This window comes from Heteronotia binoei, chromosome 14, assembly GCF_032191835.1.
Source record: "Heteronotia binoei isolate CCM8104 ecotype False Entrance Well chromosome 14, APGP_CSIRO_Hbin_v1, whole genome shotgun sequence".
In the NCBI taxonomy this organism is placed as follows: Eukaryota; Metazoa; Chordata; class Lepidosauria; order Squamata; family Gekkonidae; genus Heteronotia; species Heteronotia binoei.
In genome coordinates this window covers 7359522-7373753 of record NC_083236.1, presented here as the reverse complement: position 1 = coordinate 7373753, position 14232 = coordinate 7359522, and the positions used below count along the sequence as shown (strand labels likewise).

At 42.6% G+C, this 14232-nt stretch overlaps 1 protein-coding gene across 1 annotated transcript in view; it reads right to left on the bottom strand.

Annotated features, from left to right (window-relative positions):
- ADAMTS16 (ADAM metallopeptidase with thrombospondin type 1 motif 16) overlaps positions 1–14232 on the bottom strand; it is a 122460-nt gene that overhangs the window by 70671 nt on the left and 37557 nt on the right. Inside the window, exons 6-9 of the mRNA XM_060254509.1 lie at positions 13794–13877; positions 10322–10481; positions 8855–8960; positions 1592–1729 (exon numbers count right to left, since the gene is read on the bottom strand). Coding sequence (XP_060110492.1) covers positions 1592–1729; positions 8855–8960; positions 10322–10481; positions 13794–13877 — 488 coding nt within the window. The remainder of the gene's footprint in view (positions 1–1591; positions 1730–8854; positions 8961–10321; positions 10482–13793; positions 13878–14232) is intronic.

The following is a 14232-nucleotide window of genomic DNA, read 5'->3' as shown; positions in this document are numbered from 1 at the left end:
GTTTAATTTGTTGAAATTTTGATTCATTTTCATTCACTTAATGAGTGGGCCTTTGTCAGTTCCATCTTATTAAAGCTGGAAATGAATGCATGTACCTCATGGGGAAATTCTTTTCATCAGCTGGTAGGGTTGCCAAGTCCAATTCAAGAAATATCTGGGGACATTGGGGGTGGAGCCAGGAGACTTTGGGGGTGGAGTCAGGAGCAAGGTTGTGACTAGCTTAATTGAACCCCCTGATCCAATATTTTTGAAATCTGGATGCCATGCTGAAAATTCAGTGCCTCTACCTAAAAAAAACCCAGTTCCCCCCAGAGCCCCAGAGACCTGCAGATCAATTCTCCATTATACCCTATGGAAATCAGTCTCTATAGGGAAGAATGGAGTGCCCAGGCAGACATTTCCCTCCCCCCCCCCGTCTGCTTTCTGATGACCCTGAAGCAGGGGGAGGGCCTCTAAACTGGGGGATTCCCTGCCCCCACCTGGGGATTAGCAACCCTATCAGCTGGCCATCTAGGCCTCCTCGTCCTTTAAGACAGTGGTCCCCAACCTTTGTGGTGCCAGGGACTGGTACCAGGGCCAGCCCACCCACCACAGCCCCAGGGGTGGCAGGGTGGGAGCACCAAATTCGGCCCCACCCCCCGCGGCGCCCTGCAGCCCCCCGCGGCTGTGCAGCCTCCCCACCCCATCTCTCCTTGTGGCGCTTCCTCCTCTACCCTCCGTTTCTACCATTTTGAGGCAGAAGAGGGGCGGTGAAGGGTTGCCTTCCCTGGCTTCTTAAGGGCTGACCCCCCCTCCCCTGCACCGATTTCAGCAGGAAAAACCTCCGTAGCAGCAGCCGGCAACCTGCTAAAGAAGCGGCACCACCCTTGTCTCCACCCCACTTCCTTCCCACGCCCAGGAAGGAAGTGGAGAGGAGGCAAGTGCAGGGCCGCTTCTTCAGTTGGTTGCCGGCTGCTGCTACGGAGGTTTTTCCTGCTGAAATCGGTGCAGGGGAGGGGGGGTCAGCCCTTAAGAAGCCAGGGAAGGCGGCCCTTCACCGCCCCTCTTCTGCCTTAAAATGGTAGAAACGGAGGGTGGTGGAGGAGGAAGCGCTGCAAGGAGAGATGGGGTGGCAAGGCTGCACAGCACAACGGGGGTAGGTGGGTGGGCAGGCTTTGCGGCCCGGTTCCTGACAGGCCTGGGGGTTGGGGACCCCTGCTTTAAGAGGACCAGAGAGGAAAAGTCTGGCAGCTTTAGGGTCTCTCTCAGAAGGGCTACATAAGTATTGACAACTGAAACAGAGGCATATCTCTAAGTACCCACTCTTCCACAAATTATTTCTTTCATTTCAACTTACTCTGACAGAATTCACAACTCAATGAAGCAGTTTTTTCTGTTACTAAAAATTATGAACAAATAACTGATCTGCTGACAAGATGATGCATTTTTGTGCATGTTATTCTGGCAAGAGAGTAAAAAGAGAGTTACTTCTGATTGACTAATGTAGTTTAAAACATAGGGCTCGTCTTTCTCAAAAAAGTGCCAAAAGAAAGCTCCCTCCCAGGAGAGTTGCTTCTTGTTCAGACAGAATGACCTTTTCCAGCACACATACCTTAGGAATTTGTAGAGATACTGACGACTGCAAGCTGACCATGAGAAGACCCCGTTGTGCCCTGCCAGAGTGGGGGACATGATGTTACCTTCAGACTTTTTACAAATATTCCCTTCTCCATCGTGGACCATGCCAAAGCTGTAAGAGGCAAAATGATCACTTTTATCCTGTCTGTACTACAATCATCAACCATGGCTTTTGTTGTTACACAGCATTACAAATCCTGGTTTTTTAATTATGTAGACATGTGTAGTCAGAGAAAGGATTGAAAATGCACACTGTGGCTGTTTCTGCTGGTGAAAAGGCATTTGAGGGAAACCCTCCTCCCACCTCTCGGTGCTCCAAAGCTAAATGGGATGCTTTCAAGGCAGGTTCCCTAGGTTGAGGAAAGGTGGAACTAAAACCAGCTGAAGAATTACAGTACAAAAAGAATTGGTTTCAACTACAACAAATTAAGAGCTTGGTGGAACAGGACATTAAAAATGAAGGTATAAGACAGGAGCAAACAGAATTGGAAAGCATGCTGTTGGGTGATAATGACAAGTTGATTTCAAGGATTCATAAATTACTATTGAAGTGGTCTACAGAAGATGAAGTAGTTAAATCTCAAATGGTAAAATGGGCAATCAATTTTAACAAAGAAATACAAATAGAATCTTGGGAGTATTTATGGAAGAACTCTATGAAGATCTCAACATGTTACAACATTAAAGAAAATTGTTTTAAAATGCTGTATAGATGGTACACGACACCTAAGAAACTGGCCAGAATGAATAACCAGGTGTCAGACAGATGCTGGAAATGTAAAAAACATGAAGGATCTTTCTACCATATGTGGTGGATTTGTAAAAAAGCAAAACAATTTTGGCAAATGATTCAGAAAGAAATGTCAAAAATTTTAGGTCATGACATCAAGAGGTCTCCAGACTCTTTTTTGTTGGGATTACAAATGGAAAGCTTTCCGAAACAAGATAGAACGATGGTGTGGTATCTGCTTTCAGCTGCAAGGACATTATATGCGCAGTTATGGAAGCAAGATAAAATACCAGAAAAATGGGATTGGATTTTAAAAGTTATGTCATGGAATGAAATGGACAAACTTACAAGAATCTTAAAAGAGTATGATTTGGAGAAGTTCAGAAAGGAATGGGAGAAATTTCAAAATTATGTTGAAAAACAATAGAAAGTAAAGGGACATTTAGTGATTTTTGATAATAGCTGAAGTCTATGAAGGGAAAATTTCTTCTTTCTTTGAGTTTGAGAAAAATGAAGATGAACTTATAGAGTTAACTTTTCTTATTTCTTGTTTTTATTTCTTTCTTATTGTTATAAGGTTTTAAAATGGATATTCTTGATTTGTTAAGTTACCTTGGTTTTTTTATTTTTTTACAATTTTAAGTAAACACCGGTGGGGGTCAAGAAAAGGGAAGGTGGGGAGAAGGGGGAAAAGTGTGATGTATTGTTTTCAATTTGTATTATTTTTTAAAAATTTTTAAAGAATACTATAACAAAATATTGCAAATTAATAAAATTGTTTTAAACAAAAAAGGCAGGTTCCTTAGGTCATACGTGTGACAGTGAGTCAGATTGGGCGCCCATGTCTCCACTCATGTAATTAGGGTTGCCAAGTCCAATTCAAGAAATATCTGGGGACTTTGGGGGCGGAGCCAGGAGACATTGGGGGAGGAGCCAGGAACAAGGGTGTGACAAGCATAATTGAACTCCAAGGGAGTTCTGGCCATCACATTTAAAGGGACAGCACACCTTTTAAAATGCCTTTCTTCCATAGGAAATAATGAAGGATAGGGGCACCATCTTTTGGGGCTCATAGAATTGGACCCCCTGGTTCAATTGTTTTGAAACTTGGGAGGTATTTTGGGGAGAGGCACTAGATGCTATACTAAAAATTTGGTGCCTCTACCTCAAAACATAGCCCCCCCCCAGAGACCCCAATACCCACGGATCAATTCCCCATTATTCCCTATGGGAATCGTTCTCCATAGGGAATAATAGAGTGCCCAGTAGACATTTCCCTCCCCCCCCCACTTTCTAAAGGGGGGAGGAGGGCCTCCAAACCAGGGAATCCCCTGTCCCCTCCCTCTCTCACACAAATACTTACTGGGTCTTGTTCCTGCAGAACTTTACTTGATCTGAAAACGAAAGCAAAACAAAAGGAGGGGCCGTTTTCCGAAGCCCTTCCTGTTTCCTGCTTCCTGCTCAGCCTTAAAGGCACATATTTTAAAAATGGACCTGCAGGAGCTCTAAAACTACATGGTGATTGTGGTGGGCGGGGCTTCCCCTGCCGGACTGCTGGCTGGGGGCAGGGAGAAGCCTGTGAAAACGGGGGATCCCCCGCTGGGACCTGGGGATTGAGAAGCCTACATGTAATCTTTACTGTGTAGTTTGAACCTAAGAAGCCATCAGAGTAGGGCTTGGATTGAGCAGGCGTGCAGGAGTGCACTAGAGCACCGTTCCTGAACCTCCAGCAGCTCCCCCCCTTTCCCTTTCTGGCTGAGGAAAGTGGAGGGGAAGAGCGAGAGAGAGCCTTCCCTCGATTGGCTGAGCACTCCTCCCATTCCTCCTCTGTAAGGAAAACAGCCGGAGATGGGGGGGGGGGATGGTGTCACGTAGCAGCAGAGGTGGAATTCCAGCAAGAGCTCCTTTGCATAGTAGGCCACATACCCCTGATGTAGCCAATACTCCAAGAGCTTACAAGGCTCTTTTTTTTGTAAGCTCTTGGAGGACTGGCTATATCAGGGGTGTGTGGCCTAATATGCAAAGGAGTTCATGTTAGAATTCCATCCCTGTGTAACAGCAGATCAAATACAGAGAGGGAGGGAAAGCAAGAGAGAGAGAGATTGAAGTCCTGTACTTAAGACAACAATGTTATCAGAGAGAGTGTATTGCTCTGAAAGGTATCACTCTAAGGCTTCTGAGGGAGATCTCTTGGGGCCAATTCTGACTAGGACTGCCAATTCCAGGTTGGTGGGAAATTCCTGGAGATTTTGTGATGTGGTTTGAGGAGGGCATAGAAGTTAGGGGTCTGCCAGACACAGGTTCTTGCTGTGGAAGCTGACTGGGTGAGTTTGGAACAGTCACAGACTTTCAGCCTAATCTACCTCACAGGATTGCTGTGAAGATCAAAGTGAGGAAGATGAGAATGATGTAATATTCTTCCCCACCCCCATGGGGAAAGATTGTGCTTTCCTAGGTAGAGGCTGCAGGGAGGGGGGAGGCAATGGAAAGCTGAAGTCAGAGGGGCAGATAAAGGGAAGGAGATAGGGTTGCGAACTCCAGATTAGGAAATTCCTGGAGATTTAAGGGGCGGAGCCTGGAGAGGGTGAGGTTTGAGGATGTGTGGGGCCTCATACAGGTACAATGCCATACACTCCATCTTCCAAACCAGCCATTTCCTCCTGGGTAACTACTGTTGCCAATCTCCAGGTGAGGGCTGGAAATCACTCAGAATTACAACTGCTCTCCAGATGGCAATGATCAGCTTTTCTTGAGGTGTGCTGGGGTGGGAATGAATGCCTTCACTTGGGTAGGTGGGAAGACAGCAAAGGTGAGGGGCACTCATCCAGAGCCTCTTCTAGAGCCTGATGTATTTCACAATGGACCTTATTATTAGTAAGACTAGAATGCTATGATTATATAAATTTATGTAGCTTTATGGAAAAATTATATAAGACATTCCAACACAGAAAAAACCCAGTGAAGTTGAGAAAGATGGCAACTGGAACAAAGTCTACAAAAAAAAGAGAGATTAGTTCTGGTGAAGATATTCAAATTATAACTGAGATGTTAGCAAAATCCCTTTCCCGGCAACTTAAAACTTTAACTGCTGAACTTAAAGAAGAAAACAGAGGATTACCAACTCAACTACAAGATATTAAGGAAGATATACAAAAAGTAAGGACTGAGATTTCAACTGGACTACAAAATAAACCAAAAGATTCAAGAAAACAAGAGATACAAGAAATCAAGACAAAGCAAATATAATCTGAAGAGAAATAAGACAAGTTTGAAGTAGTATAGCAACATCAAGAACCCTCCCTAAGAGAAGCAAATCAAAGGATTGAAATTTCAGAAACGAAACTCAGGACGAATAATCTACAATTTCGCAGTATTCCAGAATCCCTCTATGACCAGGACTTAGAAAATTAATAAAAGATTATTTAAAAGTACAAGGTGACTGCCCAGAAATTGAGCAAATCTTTAGCATCAACTCAAGAAACGCAAGGCAAAATAACCTACCAAGAGACATACTGGTCTCTTCCACTCACAAAAAAATCAAAAGACACAATTTTATCATAATACAGGAAGGAGCCTCTCAAAATTGAAGGTAAAGAAATTCAAATCTTTCAAGATCTTCCACTGGATACGATCAAGAAAAGGAAAGAATCTGGAAATCTGACATGAGAGCTTCAACAGAAAAATATACGTTATCATTGGAAAATTCCATGTGACTTAAGAAATATTCTTGCCAAAGGGTAAGAAAATAATAAAATCAGAACAGGCAGAAGAACTCTTACAAGAACTGAAACCAGACAGTGATTGAAACTCAGGTTCAGAAGACCCTGGACCATTCTCTAAAGAAGGAGATAGATCCAAGTAGGCAGCCATGTTGGTCTGAAGTAGCAGAACAAAATAGGAGTCGATTGCACCTTTAAGACCAACTTAGTTTTATTCAGAATGTAAGCCTTCGTGTGTTCTTAAGCACACTTCATCAGACGTTACCCATTTCCACTATATTTTATTGTATTCTTTTTTTCTATGGCAAACTAGAATGATGTTTACATGTTAAAAAGTAAATTAGGTGGACAAGAACATCACTATCCAATGTATTTCTCTTTTAGCTGTATTAACACACTCAAACAGGAATATTGGTTGCTTATCAGTCAGTCAGTCAGTCAGTCACGTTTTATTTGTATCTCGCCCTCCCCGCCAAAGCAGCTCAGGGCGGCTAACAACCATGTTATCCCATTACATATATTGAACCCATCTCCCACTATATTTTAATGTATTTTTCTCCTAATGACAAACTAAATGTTGTATGTCTGTAATGTTGTATTTATGTTATGTGAGCCGCCCTGAGCCTGCTTCGGCGGGGAGGGCGGGATATAAATTAAAAATTATTATTATTATTATATGTATGTTGCATGCTTAAAGGTTAGTTAGTTGAATGGGAAAACAGATAGAAATTCCCTCCTTTTGACCTAGGTTTATAGCAATAGAGTCATTGACAGACACACTTACATTTTGACATACTACTGTTTTGTTGCTTTCGCATGCTCATGCTACTCAGATCAAAGGTTTGCTCAATTTGTTAATTTTACTATTCTGTCATTGGATCTTATATTTGTACCATTTTACATTCTAAACCACTGCCTACCAGATAATTTTACTATACTGTCATTGGTTCTTAAATCTGTACCATTTTGCATTCTGGGCCACTGCCTACCAGCTATGTATGGCTCTACTCACTGTGCCGGATTCCTAGTCTGATGAAGTGTGCTTAAAAGCACACGAAAGCTCACGTTCTGAATAAAACTAAGTTGGTCTTAAAGGTGCAATCAACTCCTATTTTGTTCTAAAGGAGAGGCAAAGGAAAAAAATAAGGGGAAAAAGAAATGAAGACAAAATGAATAAGCTCAAAATAATCTCAGCAAGTTTTAATGGATTTAACTCCCCTATTAAACAATCAAGAATTTTAAACCAATTGAAAAAATTTACTGCAAGCATCTTGTGTACACAATAAACTCATATAAAGAAGAACATTGACTAAATTGCAAGAGATTGGGCAAAGTTTATACTGCCTCTTCTCAAACTAAGAAAAAAGGTTTAGCAATTTATATTAACAATCAAAGTATAGAGATTCTCAAAGAATTAAAAGATCAGAATGGAAGAGATCTTATTCTGAAGATCAGACTACCAGAAGGACAAATCTGGACAATCAATATATATGCACCAAATAACAGCAAAAGTAAATTCTACAAAAATGTTTATCAAACACTATTAGATTTTTATGAAGGTAAAATACTGATCTTTGGAGATATGAATGGAGTCCTCAATCCTAACAATGACAGATCAAAAAATGTTGGCGGAAAATTACCAAATAATTGTTTAAATACATGAAGATGTTAAAATTGGAGAATATTTGGTGAACCTTCCACTCAGAGGGAAGAGACTTCACATTCTACTTGGACAAACATCAGTCATATTCAAGAATAGACATATCTTGGCTATCTAAGACATTAATTGTTAAAGTTGGAAAAAGCAGACTCTAGTGGATCACAATCCAGTGGAACTAACTTGGGAGAGTGGAAACAGAAAAGAGATGGAGACTAAATAATAACCTCTTAATACAAGAAGAAGTTAAAAATGCAAAGAGGACCTAATAGAATATTTTAAATATTTTAAATTCAACAATATTAATGACACAACAGTACCACCAATACAGTAAGCCAGTAAGGCTTACATTAGTGGAACTGGTGATAACTGCAAGAAAGAAAGAAGAAAAACAAGATTCTATGAAAAAAAAATAGAAAGTAAGGGCATTGGAACAAGAACATAAAAGTACTGGCAATAAAAATAAGCAGAAAGAGATAATACATTTAAGGAAGCATTTGAATCTGCTACAAGTCAAAGAAATGCAGAAAAAGCTAAAATATTTAAAACAAAAACATTTTGTTTTGCTCCAATCAGTGTGATGTGCAGTAAATAGGGTGTAATGGAGTGCCCAGTGGACATTCAAACTCCCTCCCACCCCCGCCGCATTCTGGTAACCCTGAAGCAGGGGGAGGGCCTCCAAACCAGGGGATCCCCTGCCCCCAACTGGGGACTGGCAACTCTATTTGCATCAGAGCTTAGTACTTGTGGCCCTTTCTTACACACCCAGGGAAATGCTGACTGCTATTTTTGGATCAGTCAGCAATTTTTCTCCACACCTGGGGCTTCCCTCCCTCATCTTCTGGGCATGGAGCATGTGTGGGAGGGAGTTATTTGTGAATTTCCTGCATTGCGCACGGGGTTGGACGATAACCACGGAGGTCCCTTCCAACTTTATGATTCTGTAATTATTTGCATATCTGGAAGTTCAAATCACAGTTTCCGTTCTAAACTACTATTAAATAAAAACATGATGTCATTGCGAGTCTCAACTTCATTTATGGATATGAAGAAATGAGAAGAAAAAGGAGACTCAAACTATCCAAATGAAGCGTTACTCTCGTTGTCCCACAAACATATGGATGTACTTACTTGTGTCCAGACTCATGAGCAACAGTGAATGCCAGCCCCAGGCCACTGTCTTCATTAATAGTGCAGCTGCGATATTTACTGCACATCCCACTGATTGGAGCAAATCCTAAGCAATTTAAATGGACAAGGGAGACAAAAGAGTTCTTTAGGAAAGTGCCACAGAAGAGGGAACTATTGCAACAACCGTAACTTTGGTTCACTAGCTTCAAAATGCAGCCTTAATGAAGGTGTTGCACTGAGCATTTTGTTACTGTCGTATTTGGTATAACACAGCTTCAGTACCGAACAATGTGAACAAACAATGCAGGGACAACTGTCTGCAGCCACTTGCTGAGTGGGGCACCTGCCACTTCCTCACTGGAGATTTCTGGACAGAAGTTTTGTGCTGACTAATGGAAAGACAGGCCTACCCCCTAATTTTTATCATACACTATCTGATGCATGCGTAGAACAGTGTCCACTGTGTGGTCCCCTGAAGTGGACAGCCCAGGCTAGCCTGATCTCATCAGATCTTGGAAGCTAAGCAGGGTCAGCCTTGGCTAGTATTTGGACAGGACACCTCCGAGGAATACCAGGGCCATAAAAATGGAAACCACCACTGAAATGTTTCTTGCCTTAAAAAGAAGTCTAGCTTGCTATCTAGTGGGGCATAATACTAAAAGAGCTAGAACTTCTGGCTGCCAGACAACCTTAGGATCTCCTAGCTATACTGCACACAAGACCATACAATAATTAATTAACCATTGTGGTGCCATGTTAGGGTGTTGGACTAGTATGTGGGAGACCCCAGTGAGAATCCCCACTCTGTTATGGAAGCTTTCTCGTGACCTTGGGACACTCTCAGCCTCCAGGATTGTTGTGAGTATAAAATGGAGGTGTATCAAATAAGGTCCCCACTAGGGAGAAATGCAGGGTGCTGGCTCTATTTCCCCCTTCCTCCTTTTGTACAGCGTAACAAGGGGAAGGGGACATATGATGTTTCTACATTGGTGTATAATTCCAGTCAGCACATAGCTTTCTGAAGCTCGTGTGACCAGAAACTCAACTTGAATCATCAAAAACTCACCAGCAAGTTCCATGGTTTGTCAAGCTGTTCCCCCTTTGCCCCCATTTCACAGAGGTGAGCCAGGGGACACACAACAATTCTCAGGTAGCTCAGAGCCTGCCTGCTGCTGAAATTTAAACCAAAACTGTAAAAACATTCTCTATATGACAGTCACGGTCTCTTCTCTTCTCCATGTTCTCTTCACCAGCTGAATATCAAGTCAACCAGTGAATGGCAGGCATTGAGCACTTGTGCCAAACAGGGGCAAGGAGGGAACAGCTTGAGAAGCAATGGGACTTGCTGGTGGGGAGTTTTTGATGGTTTGGGTTGAGTTTCTAGTCTCATGAACTTCAGAAAGTTTTGCCAAGGACTTTTGGGAGCCCTGGTCATCTGTTCAGGGATGGTCACACAACTCTGCTCACCTAGGGTATCACATGGCTCATTCTTCCAGGAGCAGATGTCCAGGCCAGTAAGCAAAATGGCATGATCATGGCGGCTGCCATCTTTCCCCATCAGTCCAGTCTGCCATTGGCAAAAACTGCTCAAGGTATGGTCTGCGTGATGACTTATTGTCAGTCCTGGCTGCACAGGCATCAGACAGAAATGAAGACCATGACAGAAAATTCAGGAAGATTCACTTTTAACATAGTAGATTACTGAGTTCTGTTTTTAATCAAAAAAGCATTTTTTGTTTTTAGAATATGCAAGTGAGACATAATTGAATCATAGAGTTGGAAGGGATCTTCAGGGTCATCTAGTCCAACCCCCTGCACAGTGCAGGAACTTCTCAAATACCTCCCCCCCACCCATATATACGTCCCCAGTGCCCCCTGCTCCATGCCCAGAAGAAGGCAAAAACCTCCAGAATCCTTTGCCAAACTAGCCTGGAGAAAAATTGCTGATTGGCCCCCAAAGGTTCAATCAGCATTTCCCTGGGTGTATAAGGAAGGGTCATGAGAACGAAGCACTTATACAACACTTCCTGCCCTCCTTCTCATGATCTGCCTAATTCACAGAATCACCATTGCTGTCAGATGGCCAACTAGTGCCTGCTTAAAAACCTCCAAGGAAGGAGAGCCCAAGGAGGAAGCCTGTTCCACTGAGGAACCACTCTAGCTGTCAGGAAGTTCTCCCGAATGTTTAGCCAAAAGCTCTTTTGATTTCATTTCATCCCACTGATTCTAGTCCAACCTTCTGGAGCAACAGAAGACAACTCTGCACCATCCTCTATATGACAAGCCCTTTAAGGACTTGAAGATGGTGATCATATCACCTCTCAGTCGTCTCCTGTCCAGGCCAAACATACCCAGCTCCTTCAACCTTTCTTCATAGGACTTGGTCTCCAGACTCCTCACCAGGGGTTTTTTTTTGTAGCAGGAACTCCTTTGCATATTGGGCCACCCATTCTTGATATAGCCAACCCTCCAAGAGCTTACAGGGTTCTTATTGCAGGGCCTACTGTAAGCTCTTGGAGGATTGGCTACATCAGGGGTGTGTGCCCCCAAATGCAAAGGAGTTCCTGATACAAAAAAAAAGTCCTGCCCTGCACCAGCTTCGTTGCTCTCCTCTGGCCACATTCCAGCTTGTCTATATCCTTCTTTAATTGTGGTGCCCAAAATTGAACACAATACTCCAAGTGATGTCTAACCAGAGCAGAGTAAAGCAATGCCGTCACTTTGTGTGATCTGGACACTATGTCTCTGTTGATACAGTCCAAAATGGAATTTACCTTTTTAGCTAATGTATCACACTGCTAATTCATGTTCAGTGTATGATCCACTAAGACCCCTAGATCCCTTCCACACATACTACTGTCAAAACAAGTCTTCCCCATCCTATAATTATGCATTGGATTTTTCCTACCTGAATACAGAACAATACATTTATCCCTGTTAAAATTCATTTTATTGGTTTTCCAGCCTGTCAAGATCATCCTGTATCCTGTCTCTGTCTTCTACTGTATCTGCAACTCTTCCCAATTTAGTATCATCTGCAAATTTAATAAGCAATCCCTCTATTCCTTCATCCAAATCATTTATAAAGATGTTGAACAAAGCAGGCCCCAGGACAGATCCCTGAGGCACTCCACTTGTCACGCCTCTCCAACAAGATGAGGAACCATTCACAAGCACTCTTTGGGTGTGACCTGTCAACTAGTTACAAATCCACCTAATGGTAACAGGATCCAAACCACATTTTACCAACGTCAAGAAGCATATGATGTAGAATCTTATAAAAAGTCTTACTGAAATCAAGATAAACTATGTCTACAGCATTCCCTTGATCCAGCAAGGTAGTCACTTTCTCAAAAAAAAAAGAGATTAGGTTAGTCTGATATGACTTGTTCTTGAGAAACCCATGCTGGCTCTTAGTAAACACAGCCATCCTTTCTAAATGTTCCAGGACTGACTGTATGATGATTTGTTCTGAAACTTTTCCAGGTATAGACATCAAGCTGACAGGTTGGTAGTTATCCCGATCCTCCTTTTTCCCCTTCTTGAAGATGGGGACAACATTTGTCCGCTTCAAATCTTCCGGCACGTCACCTGTTCCCCAAGAATTCCCAAAAATAATGACCAGAGGCTCAAGAATTATGTCCGCAAGTTCTTTTAGTACCCTTGGATTCAGTTCACCTGAGGACTTAATTTCATTTAAAGAAACTAGGTGCTTATATATAAGCCCTATGCTGATCCTACACTGCAACTCCCTTCCCTCATCATATGTTCTGATATACATCATTTTTGAAGAAGCATTCCTTCCTGCATGATAGAAGGGTGAATGGCTCTCTGAAGATGCCACCTCTCATTTTTTATTTATAACTTTAAAACAACAATAAAACAACTGCTGCCCAATAAAATCCCAGAAATCTTTTAATCAAAAGTTTTCCAATCAACCATTATTATCAATTATTTTGCTCAACTGTGCAACCCCATAAATGATGATCTGCTTTGAAGAAGGGCTAATTATTTCTTTAGCCGCCCCCCCCCCCCGATTTATTACAGATGGACAGAAAACAGCTGAAACCGTTGGTTTACAAGAGCTGCTTTCATGAGCTAGAGATGCAAAGGAAAATTATGTTGCAGGTGTAAGATCAAAAGATTACTCTTCTTACTTTGTTCAGGTTGGATGTGATCCAAGCACATAAAGCTGAGCAGTCAATGTAATTAAGCTGTCACTTAGGGAGGCTGCATCGCTCAGCACATAAAATGAGGCATTACATTGTTTCAGCAACAGCTCAACTGCACAGAGCTCCAGAGTCAACTCCAAAGCAAAAGAAAGGAAATAAAAATGAAGGGAGAGGAGACTTCGCTGTACCAGATCACACAATTATATGGCATAGAGATCATCTGAAGTTGTTTTTTCAGAGCGTTGTTGGCGAACCACTATACAACCAGGTATCTTCAAAACACAGAGCATAAGTCCCTCCAATATATTTGACTGGGCATTCCAACAGGGTCCAACCAGTATATTTATCCCCATCATTAAAGGTAACTGAAACAGATTAAAAGATTCCATCTTCATTGCATCATAGAAGGGATCTCCAAGGTCATCTAGTCCAACCCCTTGAACAATGCAGGAAATTCACAAATACAACCTCCCCCCCCTACAGCCAGTGATCCCTGATCCCTGCTCCATGGCCAGAAGATGGCAAAAAAAAAAAAGCCTCCAGGATCCCTGGCAAAACTGGACTGGAGCATGGAGAAGGATCATAAATCATGGAGAGGGATCATAGCACTGCTTGTACATGCACAGGAACTCTGCAGAAAAGCTGCGCTGCATGCCTGAGGATTAGAAACGGGGCCTGAGGGCACAGTCCCAATGCCCTGCCCACACATGCGTTTCATCCCCCCTTCAGCCAATAACATTTTAACATAATACAATTATTCACTGTACCTGGTCTTCTTCCAAAAGGATCAACCCAACGACAGCAATGTTAATGTTCCCTCCAATGGTTCCATCTCGGAACAAAGCAGAAACCTACAGGAAAATATGAGAACAGATGGAGTCAGGACTAGGGATGGGCACAGAACACAAAACTGGTGGTTCATTCAGCTGCCCGATTTGGTGGTTCAGTTCAGTTCATTTTTTTTTTTTCCAATTTCCCAAATGATTCATGGGTCGTTGGTTCATTCAGTTTGGGAAGGCACAGAATGGCCCCTGTGTGGGTTAGAGATTCCAAACTTGTGGCACACTTTTCAGCGGACTCTCCCCTACCGGCTCTTCGAGTTTGGTATGGATTGGATTTTGGGGGATGAACTACAGCCCCCCAAAGCAGGTGCCCCCCATCTAGTCAGTTTCACTGGAATCTGAGCAGAAGCACGGGGTGCTGGGG